This window comes from Oncorhynchus gorbuscha, linkage group LG20 (genome assembly GCF_021184085.1).
Source record: "Oncorhynchus gorbuscha isolate QuinsamMale2020 ecotype Even-year linkage group LG20, OgorEven_v1.0, whole genome shotgun sequence".
Lineage (NCBI taxonomy): Eukaryota > Metazoa > Chordata > Actinopteri > Salmoniformes > Salmonidae > Oncorhynchus > Oncorhynchus gorbuscha.
Window position 1 is genome coordinate 1,879,897 of NC_060192.1, and position 27,020 is coordinate 1,906,916.

The 27,020-nt window shown below is 42.2% G+C and overlaps 1 protein-coding gene across 2 annotated transcripts in view; it reads left to right on the top strand.

Moving 5' to 3' along the window:
* Window positions 1–2,060: 2,060 nt before the first annotated feature.
* Window positions 2,061–27,020, top strand: part of LOC124007168 (syntaxin-binding protein 1-like) — a 41,970-nt gene continuing 17,010 nt past the window's right edge. Inside the window, exons 1-6 of one of the 2 annotated variants that reach the window (XM_046317539.1) lie at window positions 2,061–2,194; window positions 19,854–19,903; window positions 23,327–23,408; window positions 24,960–25,036; window positions 25,527–25,605; window positions 25,983–26,086. In XM_046317539.1, the coding sequence (XP_046173495.1) occupies window positions 2,158–2,194; window positions 19,854–19,903; window positions 23,327–23,408; window positions 24,960–25,036; window positions 25,527–25,605; window positions 25,983–26,086 (429 nt within the window). In that variant the 5' untranslated portion in view covers window positions 2,061–2,157. Of the gene's footprint in view, window positions 2,195–5,354; window positions 5,397–19,853; window positions 19,904–23,326; window positions 23,409–24,959; window positions 25,037–25,526; window positions 25,606–25,982; window positions 26,087–27,020 lie in introns of those variants that run through there. The other variant, XM_046317540.1, reaches the window with a different exon arrangement.

Genomic DNA, 27,020 nt, shown 5'->3' on the forward strand with positions numbered 1-27,020 from the left:
CCTCTGAAACTCAATAATTGTTCAACGTGTTCAGCCTCCATTCAATGTCATGGGTGTGGCTTTCAAATTAATCTTGATTTCGCCTATCGGATCAGATTAAATGCATAGAAAAGTAATGAATAGAACGGATGAATCATTGTCTTGATTAATTATATTTCTATGCATTTAATCCGATCAAATCAGATTTCCTGCAATCCGATAGTATTATATTTTAGAATTGGGTTTTTCAAAACTGAAATTAGATTCTGATCCTCCGTATAGGTATTTGGATTTGGTAAGATTAAATGCTGTTTTTACGTTTTTCAAAGGTGATAAATATAGTTTGGGGGCCGAAAATCAGGATTACTTTATTCCACTGGAAAGGTGGATTTAGAAAGGTGAAAGGCTCTACAACCAATACATATCAATGTAATTAAGGTGACAAGGCTTAGAAAACGTTCTTACATCTGAAAACTAAAGGTTAATTATGTTAAATTGACCGCAGTATAGGCATGTGGTCAGTTGTTATATTGAGAAGTGTGTACTTACTTATACATGACATGCAGGCTCTATTACTTTTAATCTAGGTACCTTTATTCATGTAGTTTAGTCATTTATTTGTTCCTATGACAGTGTAGTAGTACCCGAACCTATCCAGTAGATGGCAAGGTGCAGCTCTGTTCAAAGCACTGAAACTTTGGATTCTGTGATATTTTATATATTATATTGATATGATACAATATGATATTGTTTACACAGGCATCCCAATTCTGATATTTTTTCCACTAATTGGTCTTTTGACCAATCACATAAGACCTTTTCATATGAGCTCTTTTTAAGACCTAATATGATTGGTCAAAAGACCAATTAGTGGAAAAAGATCAAAATTGGGGTGCCTGTGTAAACACAACTATATTGTGATATCTGGATCAGTACGATCCTCTCCAATTCTTTGCTAAAAAACTGGCTCAAAGACAGACAGATCGATCCTGAAAAAGGCTGTGTTTCAACAGGCAGCCCAATTTGAATATTTTTTTCCTAATTGGTCTTTTGACCAATCAGATCAGCTCTGAAAACGCTCTAATGTGAACAGATCTGATGTGATTGGTCAAAAGACCAATTAGTGGGGAAAATACCAGAATTAGGCTGCTTGTCTAAACACAGCCAAAAAGGATGACAGAATCTGGATCATTCTTATTTTGTGTGGTGTTCATAGAATAACCTTTTCTTATTTACAGAAATTATATCTGGCCATAATTTCAACTTCATTATTGAGGTAAGGAAATGTTGCTTTTAGCTTTGGAAACAAATGTAGGCTAATAATCGTTTTTTTTTAACACTACTAGTCTAGGATAGACTACAGTCATCTATCATGTTTGATGATGACATGTCATTCTGTTAAGTTCCTGTCAATTGTTTGACTTCTGTTTTGGTAAGAACGTCATCTTTGACACTGACAGTGCTTAGGAAGAGGTCCTTCTGTAGCTCAATTGGTAGAGCATGGCGCTTGTAACGCCAGGGTAGTGGGTCCGATCCCCGGGACCACCCATACGTAGAATGTATACACACATGACTTTAAGTCGCTTTGGATAAAAGCGTCTGCTAAATGGCATTTATTATTATTATTAGGATGAGTGAGAGAGATGGGGATGAGACTGGCCAAAAGAGGTGTACTGCGCCCCCGTGTGGAACGTCGACATTAGCAAACGTTGAAAGGACCACCACGGACGATTTTCATCCAGTTTTGGCTGAACAATTTTGGTCAATTCTAAAAAAGGTACAGCCAATTAAAACGCGTCAGTGATTCGTATAAGCTTCACAACATATTTGCACTTCAAATGTATTCGACTATTCAAAAGTTAATTTAATATGGGCCTAAAACACATACAGGTGCAAATTGCAAATGAACTACTAAAGGAATGAAAAAGTAAATATGTAAAACATTAGAAACAGTATAATAATGAAATTGGCAAATGTATAAATAGTGTAAATGAATTGGCTAATGTAGCCACTGATGTGGGGGCGGAGGAATACGGAGTGACGTCTCTATTCGAAGCTCTGCAGTCAGCTGCGATGTGAGGCAATGCACATTCGGTCGAGCAGAGAAACGAGAGGAATACGGCAAGGGAGGAAGAGGGAGTCAAAGGGAGAGAATACGGTCAAACACACAATAGCATCATGGCACCCATAGGACTCAAGGCGGTGGTCGGTGAAAGTAAGAATACCTTATTATATTTATACATACATTTTGACTATTTGATATGGAATACATATCCATGGAAACGCATCGATGGGATGCACTGTGCATTTTTCTCAATCCATTGATACGCATCGATGGGATGCACTGTGCATTTTTCTCAATCCATTGATACGCATCGATGGGATGCACTGTGCATTTGTCTCGGATGGGGTGGTGAAGTGAATGTGTGGGTGCGTGTTTTTCCCCAGGATGCGGCAGGTTGTTGTGCGCTGATTTACCAGTGTGCAACGGTGGTTATCAGCATGAGCCAAGGACCTATACCTGTGCCATTTATCCCAGAGCTCCAGCGATGCTGATGCCTATTAATATAAACTGCACATGGTTATTCGACGCGCGCTGCGGCCAATGATGAATGATTTTTTTTAAATCAAACTCTGCATGATAAGGTCGAGAAAGACAGACACACCCATAATATACTTTCAATCGGAAATTAAAATACAACTGTGCGGCATTGGGGCGACATTAGGAAACATTGTCTAAAATCACAGGCAGTTCTAGGCCCATTACTTAAAAAAATTTTTTAGGCACAATGTTAACCGCACAATGCAACGTAGGCCTATAACAATTTCATAGACTGGTTGTAAATGAATATTCTCCATCCAGGAGCGCAGCGTCTACGGGATTCCGCTGTTTCAGCAATGCCTCACATGTTTCAGCAATGCCTCACCCCTATGATGGATCACCAGTAGCCTACAATACGCTGCGAAGAACGTCATCTTTCAGGTTGAACGGTTCAAACAAGGAAATGTAGGTTGAACAGTCTGATGATAGTCTTGGTCGGCAGTATTAGATGGATAATGGCGGAGGGTGTGTCCTGTCCTCTGTATGGAGCACATAAACCCGGAGATAAATCCGCATTCGGGATGGTAACACCTTTTCGAAATCGGGTTTTATTGTGCTTTCATCCGCATATTACAGGAGGCAATGCACATAGACCCACTTGGCCCACGATGAAGGCTACAAGCATAATTTATGCAGCATGAGTAGCAGTTGTGAAACAGCATCGGTGTATGGTTTAAAAATAACCATCGATGGGTTTTTTTCGACGGACCTGCTACTAGGCTTATTGCCCAATCTCCTGACTCTCTAACTGTTCAAACGAAATAGCAGTAGGCTATTCAGTAGCATCACAACTCACTGGAAAATGGATGCGCAGCTGAAACATATACCAGATTTATGATGGGGTGAGGCATTTTCCCGTGTCCCGACAGCTCACTAAATATCGGTAACCATATTGTAAGATAAAACATGTTCTTCTCGGACAATGGCAAGTATGCAGTTACCCCCTTCTCGATAAATGTGCAGTCAACAGCGACGGAGTTATCTCCAGAGGTTATTAGCGATGTATAGGTCTAGGCTTAGCCAAGAAGTCAGACCAGTGATAAACGAAGCTTTGGAATACCAATGTCCAGTAATTGACCCGCAGTCCCACGCGGTGACATTATATCATGCAACGTGCAAATGAGCGATAGAAAACCGATCGTGCAAATGTCACCATTCCCAAAAAATGTGTGCAGGCCCCCCGTGCAGTCCACGGCAAGATGACGTCGTGGGTGGCTGCCCATGTCACCTATACCTAAATCCACCACTGCCCATGTCACCTATACCTAAATCCACCACTGCCCATGTCACCTATACCTAAATCCACCACTGCCCATGTCACCTATACCTAAATCCACCACTGCCCATGTCACCTATACCACCACTGCCCATGTCACCTAAAAATCCACCACTGCCCATGTCACCTATACCTAAATCCACCACTGCCCATGTCACCTATACCTAAATCCACCACTGCCCATGTCACCTATACCTAAATCCACCACTGCCCATGTCACCTATACCTAAATCCACCACTGCCCATGTCACCTATACCTAAATCCACCACTGCCCATGTCACCTATACCTAAATCCACCACTGCCCATGTCACTGATGAACACGGTATACAAATCGATTACTCCAGTAATGGTAGAGCAACAACAGCTGAGTCTGTCCTCACTATAGTTTTCAATTCATAGTGGTGTTTAAATTGATGTCATAAAGCTGTAATATGTATAGTATGAATGATATCAGCTCAGTAGTAGATCTGGGTAATTTTGGCTGCGGATTAGACCTCACCAAAACAAAATCCTTTGTAACAGTCCATGAGCTAATGACAGTTCTGTAATATGACTTGTGTAAGTTAAATAACAATACGTTATGGAACGCCGTTTGGGTCTTTCCGCGTCAAAAGATACACGTCAAATAACACTATTTGACGCACTTGGCTGGCAAAAAAGCTTAAAAAGCGGTCTCGTGTTTTCAAGGTTCGACATGACTTAGTCGTTTGTTGTTTTTCATATAGTGATTGGCTAACATTTGCATATAGTTTACACATTGTTATTTGACGCGTCAAATAGTGTTATTTGATGTGTATCTTTTTTGACCCAAACGGCGTTCCATAGTACATGGTCTTGGCTGTAATAATAATAATAATAATAATAATAATAATATATGCCATTTAGCAGACGCTTTTATCCAAAGCGACTTACAGTCATGTGTGCATACATTCTACGTATGGGTGGTCCCGGGGATCGAACCCACTACCCTGGCGTTACAAGCGCCATGCTCTACCAAAAGGCCTAGACCTACATCTAAATTGCAGCGTGCATAATAATGTTTGGGAAAGAAAAGGCAGACACAGGATTTCAGTGCCTATTGGATTCCTAATTTGCAGAATTACGCCTAACAGGCTGACTACACACTACGCGTGTGCGATGCGAGCGACGCAAAATACATTTAGAAATCTATATTATTCATTTATTGCACCCAAACTGCTTGTGCGCGCCAACGAGCATCTACGTTGTCAAGGGCTAAAATTGAAGTCAGTTCTATTTGTGACGCTGAACGTGGTGGAAGTCCTGCCCCTCCCATCTCCTCATTGGTTTATAGAAGCAGGTACCCACATGCCATCTCCTCATTGGTCATACCCACGTGGGTGACAGAAAGACGAACGAGGTCAGTGGCGGTAATGCAGCTAATTTATGAAAGTTGCCAGTCACAATATAAAGTCATGAGAAGAAAAGGCCTGGAAGGAGGAGAGATAACTAGAAACGATTCGGTTGACCGTTTTATGTGTGGATTAATTGTCGGAGTAGAGGACCTTGTGCATTTCAGGTAAAATAACAACTCAATGTTTATATATCAGTACAAATTAGCTAGCAACACCAAGCTCGCTAAATAGGACAAATTATCTAGCAAGTGCAAGCTAGCTAGCGAAATTGCCATAAATATTTAATGATTTTCGACCAGTCCTCAAATTAATGTAATTGGTTCAGAGTTTGTTTTTATATTTTAACCTGCGTGTCGTGATCGCGTTTGGTGTAGGGGGACAAAGCAAATGTATGCACGGCGCCGCATGCGCGCTGCCGGTTTGAGACAAGAGGGATATCACACATCCTGTACACACATCATTCAGTTCTCATCCCAGTTATGAGGCTGTATTAATAAAGAGACCGATTTCTTATTTACATGTTGGAAATATGTAGCCTAAAACAAGCATTTCAACATTATCACAATGGCACGGAATTATAGGAGAGCCTTTCTGTCAGACTGCGGTCTACAGGGTAAGATGTGAGTATTGTATCGTGAGCCTGACACAGCGGAGGAGGAAGGCTAGTGTGTGATCATGACTGTTCATCCAGTGACACATGCGAGGGAACAGCAGACAAAACTGGGCCAAGAATCTGTTTCTTACCCGATGATTCATGGTGTTTCTCCTGCTTTGTTTCTCCTGCTGCTTGATTGTGGATTTTTAAATCGCGTGTTTTGTTTTTATTGTTTGAATCGCCATGGCAGTTCTTCATTCGACGTATTTGACTGGAATCAGTCTTGATTTACAAGATATTAATTCCAGAAGCCAAGGAAATTGTGTGTGTGTGTGTGTGTGTGTGTGTGTGTGTGTGTGTGTGTGTGTGTGTGTGTGTGTGTGTGTGTGTGTGTGTGTGTGTGTGTGTGTGTGTGTGTGTGTGTGTGTGTGTGTGTGTGTGTGTGTGTGTGTGTGTGTGTGTGTGTGTCAGCAAACCACTTTCATTCCATTTCATTCAAACATTCCATGAAATGAACATTTGAAAGCAAAGGGGATTCACGACACATGGCCTAGTAAAAGTATCTCTATTAGTCCTTTTAAAAGTCTCTTTTATGAGTAATAAAGTGTTGTCCTAGTTTCTTTTTCATCTATTTCTGAAATCTAATTCATAAGTCCAGTGAATTCTCTAATGTTTTTCGCACACTAGAATGCCCCATTGCCACACCAGTTTTCTTAATCGCACTAATGTCAACCTCTCAGGATTTGGTATCTAATCAAATGAACAGTTTGATGTCATTAGCAGTATTTCACCAGTATAAAATACATTGATGGTTCATAAAAACATTGCTAAATATGTCTAACACTTTACCTAAAGGTGACAAGTATAATGACTTTCTACTTGTTGTAGTGACTATATAAATATAAATATATGAAGAGCACCCCACATTCCCATTGGAACTATGACTCCTGCTAAGATCTTGTTGGGCCATCCTTCCAAATCTCCAACAGAACGTAAAGTAGCCTTGGTTTTCAAGAGGCTTGCTAAGCTGTTATTTCAATGTGAATCAGAAGGACAGATAGGTGACTAGGCAGGGAGAGGAGAGGGATGGAAGGAGGCTGGAAAGGAGGAGCGACACCTCTCCCTGTAGGACTTCAGGGTTGACCAGGCTCTGCAGTATAGTGAGAGAGAGGCAGTTACTGTACATTTCATTAGCCCAGCCCAAGCACTCACCAGCTGCACAGCCCAACACCAGGACAGACACACATGAGCGTGCGCACAAACTTCTCCACTGACCTTGGGGGAGATACTCAGCCTACCTCACAACACACTCATCTGAGCTCATTGTGTGACGCAGTGTCTGCAGCCTGCCACTGTAAACACAGACAGACCCAACATTTAATCTGTATTCTGATGGCTGACTACACACGGACTAGCCCACTTGAATGCTAGATTAGAATAGTAATTATGAGAATTAATGAGCAGTCATAAAATCCCATTCTCCCGGATTAAGAAGCAGTGCTGCACTCTTGGAATTCTCTCAACCAGCTTCACCTGGAATGCCTTTTGCAGCAGTCTTGAATGAGTTCACACATGCTGAGCACTTTTTGCCTGCTTTTCCTTCACTGCGGTCCAACTCATTAAATCATAGCGATGGTTTTTGCGACTGCACTTGAAGAAACTTTAAAAGTTCTTGAAAATTTCTGAAATTACTAACCTTCATGTCTTAAAGTAATGATGGACTGTCTTTTCTCATTGCTTATTGGAGCTGTTCTTGCCATAATATGGACTTGGTCTTTTACCAAATAGGGCTATCTTCTCTATACCAACCCTACCTTGTCACTACACAACTGATAGGCTCAAACGCATTAAGAAGGAAAGAAATTACACAAATGAACTTTTAGCAAGGCACACCTGTTAATTCAAATGCATTCCAGGTGACTACCCCATGAAGCTGGTTGAGAGAATGTGCAAAGCTGTCATCAAGGCAAAGGGTGGCTACTTTGAAGATTCTTAAATATAAAACACTTTTTTTTGGTTAATACATGATTCTATATGTGTTATTTCATAGTTTTGATGTCTTCACTATTATTCTACAATGTAGAAAATGGTTTTAAAAAATAAAGAAAAACCCTTGAATGAGTAGGTGTGTCCAAACCTTTGACTGAATGTATGTATGCTTTTTTTACACACAATTTCTCCTCTCCTTTGCTCATGTGTCGCTATATCAATCAATCAAATTCATTTATAAAGCCCTTCTTACATCAGCTGATGTCACAAAGTGCTGTACAGAAACCCAGCCTAAAAACCCAAACAAACTGCACCCATGTGTACAGAAATACACACGGGTGCATTTATTCTATAGAAATAGAATGAATAGAACGGCCACCCCCATTCAAGTCAATGATGGCATAATGGGTGGGCTGGCTACCATTGCAAGTGTACACATAGGTGCAGTATACTTTATATTTTGACCTAGGAGCTAAGCAGGAAGTAAACACGGGAAGCAAAAGTAGGAAGATTAGGCATACCTACCCATAACATATTGATGGGTAGGTATGCCTAATCTTCCTACTTTTGCTGTGATTTGCTGATTCAACTCAACTGTAATAGCAAAAAATACATCCCATAATCCCAGTCAGTACTGGATAGAACTTCATGGCACCCTCCGCTTGTGTGGAAAACAACCGGTGTTTATCTAGGTTAACCCATTGTCTCACAGCAAAAACGGCACCCTTTTTCAAATGCAATTTTCTTGTTGTCAATTACAAAACAACATTTAAGTAAGTACAACATGTCTAAACATGACTTTTCAACATTGCCTTCTACCGAGCGTTCTCACTACTTAGAAAAACATAATATTTTAGGGCTTCCCTCATGCCCCTTTTCAAGACGGTGCTAGCAGCTACTTGAGTGAGTGAGTGCTAGCTAGCTACCGACCAGAACATTAAGCTAGCCACGACCAACAACACAAGCAACCTAACTATACAGCAGAGGTGTGGACTCGATTCACAAATATGATGACTTGCAACTCGACTTTGACTTTAATACCAAATACTCGTGACTTGACTTGGACTTGAGTCTTATGACTCAACCTGACTTGATACCCTCCCCAAGCCCAAATGTTAAAAATGATGCTATTTTTAAAAAGTGTGCAGCGCATCAACTCTTCATTTAACGGATTACAGTTTGAATCGGACAGCAGCCAATCAAATTGTGCCAGCTGAGAAAAAGTTGTGCTTGGCAGTGCAGAGGAACGTCGGCGGGTGAATTCAGATGGAGCCCTTGGAAAGATGATACCCCCCAAAACAATTGGATCAAAAGACGACGCTGCATCAACCAAAAACAGATTGCAACTTGCACAACATGCAGGAAGAAAATTACAGACGGAGGCGCAACAATTTCCAACTTTGTTCGACATTTGAAGCTGCACAAAAACGGTAAGTCGTGGCTAATATAGCCGACAGCTATATAATTTATTACTTTACTAGTGTAGCATGTAGGCTAACGTAATGTTAAATCAATGAGCCTCAACACAGTCAGTCAGTGCGGGAACGTGATCATTTATTATTATTATTGAGCTATAAATCCTGCCTGATGTTACTGCTGTTCCTAAAACCATTGACATACGTGAGCTTACTGTAACCACACCGAGAGAGTGTGTGTGTGTGTTTTTAAGTTTGGGCGACTGTGTACTAGCCTACTTTGGAAAGTAATAAATATATAGATATTTTTTAAAGCATTCATGATTTGGGTAAATGTAATATACTAACTATTACTCTTGTTAAAAATATGAAATGGTATTACATTTGGTGAGAGCACATTATGACTTGTTTAAGACTTGAGACTTGACTTGATACTTGACTCGGACTTGCCTGTCTTGACTTGGGACTTGAGTGCTAAGACTTGAGACTTACTTGTGACTTGTAAAACAATGATTTGGTCCCACCTCTGCTATACAGCTACTAGTAGTGAGTGGATTTACAAACAAACTATACCAAACAAGTTAAATGTCTTACCTGTGATGAAATGTTTTCCACACATAGCTACGTGTAGCCTCCTTGGACACAGGGTCCCCATATTTCCCACGCCGAATAGCCTGAAGCCACAGGACTTTTCTCGCAGGCTCTATTTCCCTACATGGGAGCATTGCTAACCATAGGTCAGGATTTTTGACCTGGTTACATGTGCATTGAACAACACAGCAGATTTTCGGGCACGTTTTGTTATTTCCGTGTAACAAAAAAGTAACGACAAAGTTGGCTATTTTACACTGGGGGGGGGGATCAATGGAAAATAATAGTTGTTTTCCCCAATTTGTGGGCGTGGTCGAGGGGAATTCCTTATTATTACGTGAATATGGACTCAGAGTATTGCATGAGCCACACCAATTAACATAAATTGAATGAACATTCTACATTACCATGGACATTATTTCATCACAATACCAGACAGCCATTGTGAGTATACCCATGAGTTTACCAACGAGGGTTAGAAGTTCCAAGCCCGTTCTATTCATTCTGTTTCTATTCATTCTATATCGATGTGTGCTGCTGCTGCATTGTGGTGGGGGGGTTGCCTGGCAACCACCGACTTGTTTGCTAGTTTCTTGTTTCAGCAAGGAGGAGGGAAGGTTAATCACATTAAGAGTCCATGTTACCACAGAAACTAACTCAACTGTATGAATGCCTGGTCGTCAGCTGTTTGTAAAAAAAAAATGGAATAATCAAATAATAATCGCGGTTATGACGGTTATTTGATTTCCATGATGGTCTACATCCATAACTGTTGGTTACACGGTTATACGGTAATTGTGCCAGCCCCAGTTGCATGCCTTTAAAATAAATGTCTAATGGCAACATTTATATGTTTTTCATGCCAATTGCGTAATACATTATACCAGCTATCATTACATAACACTGTATTGTAGGAAAATGGAAAATAAATGGAATATAACACCCAGACACACTTTAATATATATTTTACCTTTATTTAACTAGGTAGGTAAGTTGAGAACAAGTTTTCATTTACGATTGCGACCTGGCCAAGATAAAGCAAAGCAGTTCGACACATACAACAACACAGAGTTACACATGGAGTAAAACAAAATTACAGTCAATAATACAGTAGAAACAAGTCTATATACAATGTGAGCAAATGAGGTGAGATAAGGGAGGTAAAGGCAAAAAAAGGCCATGGTGGCAAAGTAAATACAATATAGCAAGTAAAACACTGGAATGGTAGATTTGCAGTAGAAGAATGTGCAAAGTAGAAATAAAAATATTGGGGTGCAAAGGAGCAAAATAAATAAATTAATTAAATACAGTTGGGAAAGAGGTAGTTGTTTTGGCTAAATTATAGGTGGGCTATGTACAGGTGCAGTAATCTGTGAGCTCTAACAGCTGGTGTGTAAAGCTAGTGAGGGAGATGAGTGTTTCCAGTTTTGGAGAGGCGGCCAAAGAAAGAATTGGTTTAATTAACACACCAAGAGATTGTGGCAGAAAAATACTTCTCAGTTTACCTCAACATACTAAGAATAAGATACTACCGTAAGGAATTATTCAGGGTCTTCATCTTGTCTGCGCTTGTTAGAATTAAACCTCTCTCTATATTATTTTTCCTCTCACAGTGCCTTGCCCCGTTCCCACTGGTCTTGGCAACAGCCAAGGGTCATTCTCACATCCATCCATTTCCTGCTCTGAGAGTCAGCATGACCTACAGCCAGACTGACAACACAACCTTTGACCCCAGCTGAGATGTGGACGGGAGTCGTTTCTGCTTGCTTGCTATTCCTGTTCAGTTTTCCTGAGATGTCTCTGATCTGGGATCTGTTTGTGTTGTCAGAGTCTGGCAGGAAATGGATGGATGTGAGAGTGACCCTTTGCTGTAGCCACGACCAGTGGGAACGGGGCAAGGCACTGTGAGAGTTTGCGTAACGGCAGACTGGGCTCACAGCTGACTGACTCATGGGTGTCTGTAAACAGCTAAGTCCGTGGAAGGGCACTTTGAGTCTGTGGAGTCTGTGAAGTCTGTGAAGTCTTTGAGTCTGTGAAGTCTGTGAAGTCTGTGGAAGTCTGTGGAAGGGCACTTTGAGTCCGTGGAGTCTGTGAAGTCTGTGAAGTCTGTGAAGTCTTTGAGTCTGTGAAGTCTGTGGAAGGGCACTTTGAGTCTGTGAAGTCTGTGGAAGGGCACTTTGAGACTGTGGAGTCTTTGAGTCTGTGAAGTCTGTGAAGTCTTTGAGTCTGTGGAGTCTTTAAGTCTTTGAGTCTGTGAAGTCTGTGGAAGGGCACTTTGAGACACTCTACTCCCTCTGTTACTGCCGATCACGCCAAGGAGAGCAGTAGTCAATATTCATATCTCTAATCGATTTTCCTCCGTTTTTTTATAAATGCTTTGTATACATGTTATAACTGTGTTTAGCTTAATGTAATATGTCCAGGGCATAACTTAACCAAATATTTAACCAAATGTGTCTATTCTCTTCTTGTCTTTTCAAGAGCCATCCAAAATGTCAGCCAGGACCAAACCAGTCGAGCTGCTAATGGTTTTGACTGAGACAATTACGAGAGAATGAAGCTCCTGCTGTGTGCCCTCCAGGACTAGAAGCATAGGTACTCCATGGTCCAGAAGATGAGAGGGAAAATAATATGGGAGGGGCTGTGTCCTGCTTAAAATGGCCGCCGGACTCTTTAAGGGGTGTTACATTCCCTGGGACTGATGCTGAGATCTAGAGAAAATGGGTCATGTAATCGTAGTCGCCGACCCCCAAGGCAGAACCGGAAGGTAAAGGGTTAAATTCACAGTATTGAGTCGCTACGGCTTGGCATTGTTTGTTGGGGTCAAGGTTGAGGATTCTTCAGGATTGGAAGACATTATACACAACCGTTACATAACCAATACACATCAATGACACAACAAACAGCCAGCCAGCCTCTCAATTGTTTCTGTGTGGATAAAAGGCTTACAAACCCTGTGCTAAGCATACTCATACTTAATGATAATAAAGCATATTGAAGTGGAAAGGATAATGGTCTCTGATATCCTGTTGTGGTTTGTCACGTTGGTTATCTGTATGAAGAGCGTGTTGAATGACTCCTGCTGGAGCCTAGCATTGTGGTATGGGTTGATGCTAATTCTAGCCTAGCATTGTGGTATGGGTTGATGCTAATGCTAGCCTAGCATTGTGGTATGGGTTGATGCTAATGCTAGCCTAGCATTGTGGTATGGGTTGATGCTAATGCTAGCCTAGCATTGTGGAATGGGTTGGTGCTAATGCTAGCCTAGCATTGTGTTATGGGTTGATGTTAATGCTAATGTTGATGCTAAAGCTAGGCTGCTAAAGCGACAGCTGTTCATTATGCTATGACCTTAGAACACCGCCTCCCTGTGAGGTGAATGGTTGGGGAACATTGCATATGTCTCAGCCATTCCAATACTCTCTGCTGTACTCTGGATGACAAAGTCAGCATCAGGTCAATGTGACGTGTCCACCTAATTTGAATATATGAGACGTGATGTTTAACATATCTATAAGATGTCAAATTAATTTAGTATTTACAGTGACTCATGCCTCAGGCTGAGGACAGCTATGCCTGATTCACCTACAGTTGAAAGAGCTCTGGGTCTAACCCATCCCAGTACTTACACTGGTCTGGTCAGAGCCACAGACCGACACAAACACTTAGACTGTATTACTCTAGTCAACTATTTATTTCTAGTCTGCTAAATGACTTAAATGTAAATGTAGTAGCATATGCCAGACTTTTATTGGTCACATACACATATTTAGCAGATGTTATTGCGGGAGCAGTGAAATGCTTGTGTTCCTAGCTCCAACAGTGCAGTAATATTTAACAATTCACAATAATACACACACATCTCAAAGTAAAAGAATTGATTTAAGAAATATATAAATATTAGGACGAGCAATGTCGTAGTGGCAATGAATAGACTACGGTTTATACAGTGCATTTGGGAAAATATTCAGAGTCCTTGACTTTTCCACATTTTGTTACGTTACAGCCTTATTCTAAGTGCTGTGGGGATGTTTTTCAGTGGCAGGGACTGGGAGACTAGTCAGGATCGAGGGAAAGACAAACGGAGCAAAGTACAGAGAGATCCTTGATGAAAACCTGATCCAGAATGCACAGGACCTCAGACTGGGCGAAGGTTCACCTTCCAACAGGACAACGACCTTAGGAACACAGCCAAGACAATGCAGGAGTGGTTTCGGGACAAGTCTCTGAATGTCCTTGAGTGGCCCAGCCAGAGCCAGGCCTTGAACCCGATCGAACATCTCTGGAGACCTGAAAATAGCTTTGCAGCAACTCTCCCCATCCAACCTGACAGAACTTGAGGATCTGCAGAGAAGAATGGGAGAAACACCCAAATTACAGGTTTGCCAAGCTTGTAGCGTCATACCCAAGAAGACTCGAGGCTGTTATCCCTGCCAAAGGTGCTTCTCAAAGTATTGAGTAAAGGGTCTGAATAGATATGTAAATGTTATATTTCAGTTTTTTTGTTTTTAATACATTTGCAAAGATTTTTTTAAACAGTTTTTGCTATGTCATTATGGGGTATTGTGTGTAGATTGATTAGGGGGAAAAACTATTTATTACAATTTAGAATAAGACTATAACGTAATTTTTTGGGGAAAAGTCAAGGGGTCTGAATACTTTCCGAATGCACTGCACATATGAAATGAGTAAAACAGTATGTAAACATTATTAAAGTGACCAGTGTTCCATGACTATGTGCATAGGGTAGCAGCCTCTAAGGTGCAGGGTTAAGTAACTGGGTGGTAGCCGGGTAGTGACAGTGACTAAGTTCAGGGCAGGGTACTGGGTGGAGGCCGGCTCATGATGGCTATTTAACAGTCTGATGGCCTTGAGATAGAAGCTGTTTTTCAGTCTCTCGGTCCCACCTTTGATGCACCTGGATGTTAGCGGGGTGAACAGGCCGTGGCTCGGGTGGTTGATGCCCTTGATGATCTTTTTGGCTTTCTTGTGACATTGGGTGCTGTAGGTGTCCCGGAGGGCAGGCAGTGTACCCCCGGCGACGCGTTGGACAGACCGCACAATCCTCTGAAGAGCCCTGAGGTTTCTTCAGCCTCCTGAGGTTGAAGAGGCGCTGTTGCCTCTTCTTCACCACACTGTCTGTGTGGGTGGACCATTTCAGATTGTCAGTGATGTGTACGCCGAGGAACTTGAAGCTTTTCACCTTCTTCACTGCGGTCTCATTGATGTGGATAGGGGCGTGCTCCCTCTGCTGTTTTCTGTAGTCCACGATCAGCTCCTTCATTTTGTTGATGTTGAGGGAGAGGTTATTTTCCTGGCACCACTCTCCCAGGGCCCTCATCTCCTCCCAGTAGTCTGTCTCATCATTGTTAATAATCAGGCCTACTACTGTTGTGTTGTCTGCAAACCTGATGATTGAGTTGGAGGTGTGTGTGGCCATGCAGTCATTGTTGAACAGGGAGTATAGGAGGGGGCTGAGAAAGCACCCTTGTGGGGCCCCAGTGTTGAGGATCAGCATAGTGGAGGTGTTGTTTCCTACCTTCACCACCTGGGGGCGGCCCGTCAGGAAGTCCAGTACCCAGTTGCACAGGGCGGGGTTCAGACCCAGGGTCTCGAGCTTGATGACGATCTTGGAGGGCACTATGGTGTTAAATGCCGAGCTGTAGTCGATGAACAGCATTCTCACATAGGTATTCCTCTTGTCCAGATGGGATAGGGCAGTGTGCTGTGCGATGGCGATTGCATCGTCTGTGGATCTGTTGGGACAGAAAACAAATTGAATTGGGTTTAGGGTGACGGGTAAGGTAGAGGTGATATGTTCCTTAACGAGCCTCTCAGAGCACTTTGTGATGACAGAGGTGAGTCATTTATTTCAGTTGACTCATCCTATACTAGTATTTGTGGCCAAAGCATAAATTGGAGAAAAAACCCAACTTCAAACTTGTATCTCAAACAGACCTTTTCAAAAGTGTGAAGTGTGAGCCGGCCAATTAGCTGTTTACTCGCATGAATATTTTTAATGACTGCTGTACGCCCACAGCGTTCTGTTGTTGGGGTACGCCATCACCATTCCAGCACAGAAAACCTGCTTTTATCATACTTAATTAAAACATATTGTAATCAATTACGTCATATATCGTAGAAACCTGGAAACACTGGACAGTTGCTTTAAGTTTCCTTCCCTCCTCTCAGACTACCATGTGACTGTACTGTACTGCTCTCAGACTGCTATGTGACTGTACTGCCACACAGGGGAGGAGGGGGGGGTCAAGGATGAGCCAGAACAATCCCAGAATGGCATCCTGTCTGCTGAAATGGTTTCCTGTGGCATAGCCTAGAAAGAGCTGGAAATAGACAAGAGCTGAATAAGCGATTCAGACAAGTGTTCTCTTTCTCAGATCATCTACCACATCAGGTCACATCAGGGCATCTACGTCTAGAGTGCTGCTTTCCTGTACAGACCTAACCCCCTGGTTTTGAGTGGTCTGTGCTTAAAGGGATAGTACACCTAAATGGCCCTGTACATAGACTGCTTACAGGGTAAGAAAACAAATGTCATTTTGTAATTTAACCATGAGGTGAACATTGTCTACACAAATGTCTATCGGCAGCATTTACACAACAAATCCACTTCATTCTCTGAAAGGCCCTGCGGTCTCCACACACACATCCTGGTTAATCTGTGATAATCCGTCTGTATCTCTGTGTAGATGTTGGCCACTGCTGATCTAAAGGGCTTAGCAGTTTAATACCCTTTTTTATATGGTGATACTGCAAAACATTAAAGAGAGTCATCCTAAATGGATTTATCCCAACACTGCAGCCAGATGGCCAACACCAGCGATCGGGCTAATAGTGGCATCGCCACAGAAACATGGCCGCCTGCCTTGGCCTGCCCCACAGACAACCTATGGGATTAGTCCGTTCGTACTGCAGCAGAGGAGAACTGGAGCCAATGGCAATCAACCAAAAATAATTGACTTGTTGTTGTTTTTTTCATTCGGAGAACGAATTTGTCTTCTCTGCGTATCGGAAAATACATTTGATTCTTCAGTTCTGTTCTGGAAGCCATTCTGGAATGTAACTGCATAAGAAGGCATCATCTGTGTTTCAAGATGCATTTGACTCATGCGTAGCCGCAGACCTCCATTTTGCTCGCTACAGTGTAAGCACAGGAGCCTGCTGAGGGGCGGACGGCTCATGATAATGGCTGGAACGTAGCAAATCAAATGGCATCAAACACATGGAAACCATGGAAACCATGTGTTTTTGATTGATTTGATACTATTCCACTGATTCCCCTCCAGCCGTTACCACGAGCCTCGTCCTCCCCAATTAAGGAGCCATATACCCTCCCCTTGCAATGATGTGACTATTTTATAATGTATGGTAATGCATACATGGGTGCAAATATATACACACACACACACACACACACACACACACACACACACACACACACACACACACACACACACACACACACACACACACACACACACACACACACACACACACACACACACACACACACACACACACACACACACACACACACACACACACACAAACCATTCACTTAATATAGAACTGAACCCTTGGCAGCATGCTGATGTGAATGTGGCGACTGAGCAAGTTGAGGAGGCTGCTTGATGGTAACCTTAGATTGCAAGCTGATAGGGTCAAAACATATGGATTCAAAATGGGGAGAGGTCTGTCCGACTGGCCCTTAAATGTACACAGAGGGCTTATATCAACAACATGCATATCGATCTCTCTTGGTTGAAAGTAGAGGAAAGATTGACTGCATCACTACTGGTCTTTGTGAGAGGTATTGGCTCGTCAAATGTACTGAATTGTCTGTTCAGTCGGTTAACACACAGCTCAGACACTCATACATACCCCACAAGACACGCCGCCAGAAGTCTCTTCACAGCTCCCAAGTCCAGAACAGAGGTTAGGAAACGCACAGTACTAAATAGAGCCAGGAATACACGGACCTCTCTTCCACGTTAGGTATCTCAAGCTAGCAATGACATCTGGTTTTAAAAAAACAGGTGAAACAACACCTCACGGTACAATGCGGACTGTGAAGACACACACACACACACACACACACACACACACACACACACACACACACACACACACACACACACACACACACACACACACACACACACACACACACACACACACACACACACACACACACACACACACACACACTATTCTTAGTGTCTTTGCCTTGGTAACAGCTAATGGAGATCTTAATGAAATACTAGATGTACTAAGAGGGGTTGGATGACTTTGCTTTGATGAAAATGAATCCTTCCGATGGACTAGAATCACATATTCAGCACAACAGCAATTATACATGACAGCTATGTGGCAGGCTGTCAACAGCAGAGCAATGCTGTCCAATGGAAGCATATTCCAGTGTCAGTGTGCTCTGTGGTTGATAGAAGCATATTCTAGTGTCAGTGTGCTCTGTGGTTGATAAGCATATTTTAGTGTCAGTGTGCTCTGTGGTTGATAGAAGCATATTTTAGTGTCAGTGTGCTCTGTGGTTGATAAGCATATTTTAGTGTCAATGTGCTTTGTGGTTGATAGAAGCATATTTTAGTGTCAGTGTGCTTTGTGGTTGATAGAAGCATATTTTAGTGTCAGTGTGCTCTGTGGTTGATAGAAGCATATTTTAGTGTCAGTGTGCTCTGTGGTTGATAGAAGCATATTCTAGTGTCAGTGTGCTCTGTGGTTGATAAGCATATTTTAGTGTCAGTGTGCTCTGTGGTTGATAGAAGCATATTTTAGTGTCAGTGTGCTCTGTGGTTGATAAGCATATTTTAGTGTCAATGTGCTTTGTGGTTGATAGAAGCATATTTTAGTGTCAGTGTGCTCTGTGGTTGATAGAAGCATATTTTAGTGTCAGTGTGCTCTGTGGTTGATAGAAGCATATTTTAGTGTCAGTGTGCTCTGTGGTTGATAGAAGCATATTTTAGTGTCAGTGTGCTCTGTGGTTGATAAGCATATTTTAGTGTCAATGTGCTTTGTGGTTGATAGAAGCATATTTTAGTGTCAATGTGCTTTGTGGTTGATAGAAGCATATTTTAGTGTCAGTGTGCTCTGTGGTTGATAGAAGCATATTTTAGTGTCAGTGTGCTCTGTGGTTGATAAGCATATTTTAGTGTCAATGTGCTTTGTGGTTGATAGAAGCATATTTTAGTGTCAGTGTGCTCTGTGGTTGATAGAAGCATATTTAGTGTCAGTGTGCTCTGTGGTTGATAGAAGCATATTTTAGTGTCAGTGTGCTTTGTGGTTGATAGAAGCATATTTTAGTGTCAGTGTGCTCTGTGGTTGATAGAAGCATATTTTAGTGTCAGTGTGCTCTGTGGTTGATAGAAGCATATTTTAGTGTCAGTGTGCTCTGTGGTTGATAGAAGCATATTTTAGTGTCAGTGTGCTCTGTGGTTGATAGAAGCATATTTTAGTGTCAGTGTGCTCTGTGGTTGATCTGGAAGTGAAAACTTGTGTCGATCCTCCATAGCGGAATAACCCTTCTTCAGCCTTGTTCCCAGAGGCATGATTATAAGTGTGAGAGAGTATATTCCTCATTTGTGTCCTGTGCTCCACTGTCACTATATGGAAACAGTCTGATACCTGTCAATGAATCAAATCAGAGAAAAGGACTGTATACTATTAACCAGTACTGTACGCTCAAATCTTCATGTGAGGGGTTTTGACATTGACTCAAAAGAAAATCATATCAACTGACATTGGAAGGTTGCACACGGTGAAGAAGCACGTGACGTATAACGAATGTTCTGCTCCGTTCGTCTTCTCTCTACACGGTGAAGAAGCACGTGACGTATAACGAATGTTCTGATCCGTTCGTCTTCTCTCTACACGGTGAAGAAGCACGTGACGTATAACGAATGTTCTGCTCCGTTCGTCTTCTCTCTACACGGTGAAGAAGCACGTGACGTATAACGAATGTTCTGATCCGTTCGTCTTCTCTCTTTCCTTCACAGAGATTATGAATGATGTCATCAAGAAGGTGAAGAAGAAGGGAGAATGGAAGGTGAGAGTCCTATTAGTATTAGTATTTGTCTTTGTTATTACTGCAGTTTAACCTTTAAAAAAAATATATATTCTGTTCATCAGGATTTTTCAGGCTTTGTTGACCGAAAACACTCGACAGAGTTTATTCCCACTATGGAAAGATAAAAGTGAAATTGTTCAGTGAAACAGAGACCCTTTGGTCTAATTGTGACCGTTTCGTTGTGTATTCTCGCAAGTATTACATGTAGTTTTTATTTGGTGTCACCAGGCACCTAGAAAAATATTCACCCAGATAATACATTGAATGGCAAAAAGATATTTGTGCCATCCGGCTGTTGTTACATTGTATCGTTATTTGAGCAACACACATCACGAGCAAAGAGGATATATTGTATGATTTCACCTCACCTGTGAGAGTATGATTTCACCTCACCTGTGAGAGTATGATTTCACCTCACCTGTGAGAGTATGATTTCACCTCACCTGTGAGAGTATGATTTCACCTCACCTGTGAGAGTATGATTTCACCTCACCTGTGAGAGTATGATTTCACCTCACCTGTGAGAGTATGATTTCACCTCACCTGTGAGAGTATGATTTCACCTCACCTGTGAATGTATGATTTCACCTCACCTGTGAGAGTGTGACTTCACCTCACCTGTGAGAGTGAAGAGGAAAACACATGAATAGCTCACAGTGTAGCAAGCCTGGCTCCTGGTAATTTTCACCATTTGTGGCAACTTCGAATCCCAGGTGAGATATAGTTTTTTTCCTTTGAAGTGTAGAATGACATTTATTGTGATTAGTGTTGCGAAGGGAAGTGCACCAAGATTACAAATATGTCACCCACCACCTGGATTCGGTCCTACAGTATGCAGCAACATTTGAAATGGTGTTTTTGACATTGGATAAAAGTTGAGACTCTGAGCTAGAAAATGTTATATCATACACTACAGTTGAGGAACAATGGGAAAGTTATTCTGCTTTGAAAGTTGATCAATTTGTAATCCCATTTTTGAGAAAATGGCCCGTGAATGTTTTGGTACACCTACCGGAGAGCTCTTCCTTGTCTAAACCATTCAGTGTGGTTCACATCCTCTTAAGCCATAGCCCCACCCGTCTCTTTAAGGATTCACATGTGAGGCCATGTGCTAAACATAGTGAAAAAGGTAGTGTAGTAAACAACCAAAGCTTTCAAGACTAAAAGCGGTGAAAGTAGTAGCAAAAAGTAGTAGTGAAAATACACGTTATCTCGTCCTTGGCCTGTATCCTAATCTACCTTTGTTGCAGGTCATGTTGTTCTTCACATTACTGTCTCTGGTAAACACACACTATAAGTTTGTTAGTCACATGCACAGGATGTGTAAACGGTACAGTGAAATGGTTACTTGCATAGTGGAGTCTTTTGTTTAGACATGTAGCTAGCTAGCTAAACAATGAACCTTTATCCCAACTCATGATACTATGCATGCACCATGCATGAATCTGCAAGGAGGCTAAATCTAACCAACTAGGTTAAATGTTAGCTAGCTAGCTAACATTAGGTTATAACTAGCAATGCAAATGGCTTTCTGAGATATAAAAAATGAACATTACCACACAGATCATTCACATAATGTTAGCTAGCGAGCCAGCCAGCTAATGTTAGCTAGCTAACAGTATGCTTTCATTTGCAATGAAAACAACTTTCACCCTATGTCACAGATTCCGTGCTTGCCCTTAGTTGAATATATAATCCGGAGACAGGTGTTTTATACAACAGCCTCCTGTCTTCTCTTTTCAACTCCCTCTGTATTTGGGAATCATCTCTCGGCTTCCAATGGGTGTTCAAGGGATTTCAAAACTCAGTCAACTTCTTCTGTGACAACAACACTGTTGATCACCATTTGTTCACGAGGACAGGGATGGGGAAGACTCTATAATGTCTGGTTCAATTAAAATGTTTTTACCTAAATCCGGAATTTCCTCATTCATCTGAGTCAGAGAGAGTCAACATGGCACGATCATCCTCCAGAAAGTAGTCCATGGCTATTAACTTCAGCGCTATTAACTTCAGCGCTATTATCTTCAGCGCTATTATCTTCAGTGCTATTATCTTCAGCTCTATTATCTTCAGCGCTATTATCTTCAGCGCTATTATCTTCAGTGCTATTATCTTCAGCTATTATCTTCAGCGCTATTATCTTCAGCGCTATTATCTTCAGTGCTATTATCTTCAGCGCTATTATCTTCAGCGCTATTATCTTCAGAGCTATTATCTTCAGTGCTATTATCTTCAGAGCTATTATCTTCAGAGCTATTATCTTCAGTGCTATTATCTTCAGAGCTATTATCTTCAGCGCTATTATCTTCAGCGCTATTAACTTTAGTGCAGCAATGCAAAACTTGTTCAGTCCTTCCTGATATCTTTCAAAAAAAGCTGAGGTAGACAGGATTATCCACACATTCTGACCAGCTCATGTTATAGACAGAAGCATGCTACATGGCAGACCAATCCGAACTCATCTCTGGGCATGTCCAGCCCTCCCATTATCTCAGCCAATCATGGCTAGCGGGAAGGTTCCTGTATTTTTCCATGGCTAAAGCAACAAGATTCCTAATTTAACAATTTTATTTGTATTTAAAGATGACATACAAGTTTGTTATTAAGGCACATGAAAGTTCACATGTTCCAGAAGGCATTTCTGTCAAAACTTATTTTGATTTAAAAAAAAACATATATATATATTTATATATATATAAATAAAAACATTCACATGCCTCTCCTATGAAGTAGTGACATGCGACATACGCCTAGCTTCTTGAAACGGGATACATATATTTAATGAGGAGCTTCTTGGAGTCCCTTGGGTAGTGTAGTGCTGCCGGAGCGCACCAGAGCTCCACCACTTTTCAGAATGGTGCTCGTTTAATAAAGTTCAGATCAAAGCTGAGTCAATGTCTCGCAATACATTTGCACGAGTCATTAGTATTCGACACAGGCCTAACATACCGAATATAATATCATACTAAAAGGTTGCCGTTAGACCAAAAACAACACTTAATTTCTTATTTAGGCGACACTCACATATACAGCATTCGATATGCATTATTATAATCCTCCACTCTCACACTTAGAAATGTCCTTGTTTTTTTAAAGAAAATCACTTTTTTTTTGTCCATATAAAATAACATAAAATTGATCTGAAATACAGTAGACATTGTTAACGTTGTATAATGACTAGAAAAGGCCTTCTGGAAGGCTACATCTATCTAAATGTAATTTAAATCAATCTTTTTCGGGTGCTCCTCAGTACTGTTTCATGCTCGTTGTGAAGTTGGGTGCACTGCACCAGTGCTACCAATGAAACATTTGAATAGGATTAGAGAGTCCTAAACTTGTTTTCCAAACCCTCTGTCTTACTCTCCCTGGTTTCTCATTGTTTTCTCTTCCTGGCCTCAGGCGCTGATTGTGGACCAGCTGAGCATGAGGATGCTGTCCTCCTGCTGCAAGATGACAGACATCATGTCAGAGGGCATCACCAGTAAGCACTCGATTTAAACCTCATCAGCCTCTATTGTTATACTGTATGTGGGACCGGTGTCGATTGCCTCTGCGTTGTGTTTTGATTGGCTTACATACGACCAGAGGGTTGGTCTTTTATTCTCTGATAATGACAGCAAAAACGTCCAATGAACAATTGCCGTGCTGCCCTAATACGCCAAACTCCCCTCTTCCACATGGGTGCAGTAAACAGGGCATATAACAATAAGCTTGTGAATGACATAATGTAAGACAAATGCCATTTACATTATGAAAGAGAAATGTACTGTATAGCCTACAGGCCTAGACTAGACAACTCTCTCAATAACAGCCAGGCATTTACGTACAGTACAGCACAGCACAGTACGTGACATGCACTTGCAAACTAACAGTTTAAATATCGTCAACAAAACTCGACAAACAGAAACACCTGATAAAGACAGGAAAACCTTCCATGAACAAATACTTAGCTGCCCAAACTTCTCTGCAAAGTACAAATGAACATCCCAATATATTGGTGGGAGACCATTGTAATGTAAGTGACCATATAAAGTCATTATAAGTGTTGTAACATATATGATTGATTATGATTTCCCGGGGAAATGTTTCAGTAACTGAAGGGGGAGGGGGCAGGGCAGAAGGAGAGGGATGTGTGCAACATTAAAAAGGACACTTACAACAACAAAAGGAATGTACACTAATATCAGGGAAACTATTCAGGTATTCTGTAATTATACGTGAAATTCAACACTTGTTACCTATGGACTGTAGCTACCATTTGGCTACCATGATATAACCACCTCTCTCTCTATCTCTCTCTCTCTCTCCTCTCTCTCTCTCTCTCTCTCTCTCTCTCTCTCTCTCTCTCTCTCTCTCTCTCTCTCTCTCTCTCTCTCTCTCTGTCTCTCTCTCTCTCTGTCTCCTCTCTCTCTACCTCTCTCTCTCTCTCTCTCTCTCTCTCTGTCTCTCTCTCTCTCTACCTCTCTCTCCCTCTCTCTCTCTACCTCTCTCTCTCTACCTCTCTCTCTGTCTCTACCTCTCTCTCTGTCTCTACCTCTCTCTCTGTCTCTCCTCTCTCTCTACCTCTCTCTCTCTCTCTCTCTCTCTCTCTCTCTCTCTCTCTCTACCTCTCTCTCTCTCTCTCTCTCACTCTCTCTCTCTACCTCTCTCACTCTCTCTCTCTACTTCTCTCACTCTCTCTCTCTACCTCTCTCACTCTCTCTCTCTCTACCTCTCTCACTCTCTCTCTCTCTACCTCTCTCACCTCTCTCTCTCTACTTCTCTCTCTCTCTCTACTCTCTCTCACTCTCTCTCTCTCTACCTCTCTCACTCTCTCTCTCTCTACCTCTCTCACTCTCTCTCTCTCTACCTCTCTCACTCTCTCTCTCTCTACCTCTCTCACTCTCTCTCTCTCTACTTCTCTCACTCTCTCTCTCTACCTCTCTCACTCTCTCTCTCTCTACCTCTCTCACTCTCTCTCTCTCTACCTCTCTCACTCTCTCTCTCTCTACCTCTCTCACTCTCTCTCTCTCTCCTCTCTCCTCCCCCCTAGTTGTGGAGGATATAAACAAGCGACGAGAGCCTCTTCCCACCCTGGAGGCCATTTACCTGATTACCCCCACTGACAAGGTACACACACACACACCATCATCTCCCTCTCACAGTCTATATTTAGAACACTATCTCTGTTCAGCTTTCTGTTCTCACTGTACACAGAGACCATATGCCACCATTCTGTATGAGATGGTACCCAAACCCAGGGTTGTTGACTCAGCCTACGCAAACCACACAATACTCATGTGTGTCTATGGACAGGATCTCTAGCTGACTGCACTCTAGCAGTTTTACTCTCTACCTCTCCCATCCTTATTCAAACACATACAGCACATGCAGGCCCACGCTGACAGACACATGCTGACAGAAACACACACACACACACACACACACACACACACACACACACACACACACACACACACACACACACACACACACACACACACACACACACACACACACACACACACACACACACACACACACACACACACACACACACACACACACACACACACACACGCGGCAGACGTCTTACGCTCTTGTGTCCTTCTCTCTCCAGTCTGTGCAGACCCTAATTGGAGACTTCAAAGACCCCCATTCAGCCAAATACAAAGCAGCCCACGTCTTCTTCACTGACTGTGAGTAGCTCCCGGAGGAGCCTTTCCACGACACCTCAAGCGCTCTGTGGATTCACTACACAGCTCAATGGACATGAGTGCAACCTCAGCCATTCATTCTTGGTGGAGTGGGCTGTGACATTGGTCAAATTACTTCATGGAAGGAATAATGTGAAATGAAAGAAAACACTTTTTTTATTTTATATATTATTTATTTTTAAATAGAGCTCATCATTTTCAGCATCATCATCCTTTGAAACAAGGGTTCTTAATATACCAGCCCATGTTTTAATATGCTTTTATCAAACCCACAATCCTGATGTTGTAAGTGCCGTGCTCTACCAACTGAGCCACGCCGAACCACCACTCACACTCACATCAACCTCTCCCTGTTTCAGCCTGCCCAGACCCACTTTTCAACGAGGTAGTGAAGAGCCGTGCCTCCAAATCCATCAAGACCCTGACGGAGATCAACATCGCCTTCCTGCCCTACGAATCGCAGGTACCAAACGGAGGGAGAGAAACAGAAGGAGAGAGGCAGGGAAATAGAGAGATGGAGGGAGATCGAGCGATCCATGAGGAGCCAGAGGGATCCAGAGATAGAGGGATCCTAGAATAGCCAGAGAGTTATGTACATATCAGTTTACTGCCACTATGCATATTGTCTTCTTCTCTAATGACCTGTTCTCTTCTTCTTATTATTGATATTGATTATTGTACGACAATGTTGAGGGAGCACATAAATATTTCACTGCACCTTTTATAGCTTTTGTAAACTGAGTATGTAACAAATACAATTTTGTTTGGTTTGATTTGAGATCGATTGAGATGGAGGATGGAGAGAGAAATGTTCAGGTCCGGTTTCAGGTCCGGGTTCTGGCTGGTCCACTAAATGACATTCAGAGACTTGTCCCGAAGCCACTCCTGTGTTGTCTTTGCTGTGTGATTACGGTCGTTGTGCTGTTGGAAGGTGAACCTTCGTACCAGTCTGAGGTTCTGAGCGCTCTGGAGCAGGTTTTCATCAAGGAACTCTATGTACTTTGCTCCGTTCATCTTTCCCTCAAACCTGACTAGTGTCCCAGTCACTGCCACTGAATGATGATACCACCACCATGCTTCACCGTAGGGATGGTGTCAGGTTTCCTCCAGATGTGATGCTTCGCATTAAGGCCAAAAAGTTCAACCTTGGTTTCATCAGACCGAAGAATCTTGTTTCTCATGGTTTGAGAGTCCTTCAGGTGTCTTCTGGCAAACTCCAAGTGGACTGATGAGTGGCTTCCATCTGGCCACTCCACCATAAAGGCCTGATTAGTGGAGTGCTGCAGAGATGGGAGAACCTTCCAGAAGGACAACAATCTCCACAGAGGAACTCTGGAGTTCTCACAGTGACCATCGGGTTCTTGGTCACCTCTTTGACCAACTCCTTCTCCCCCAAT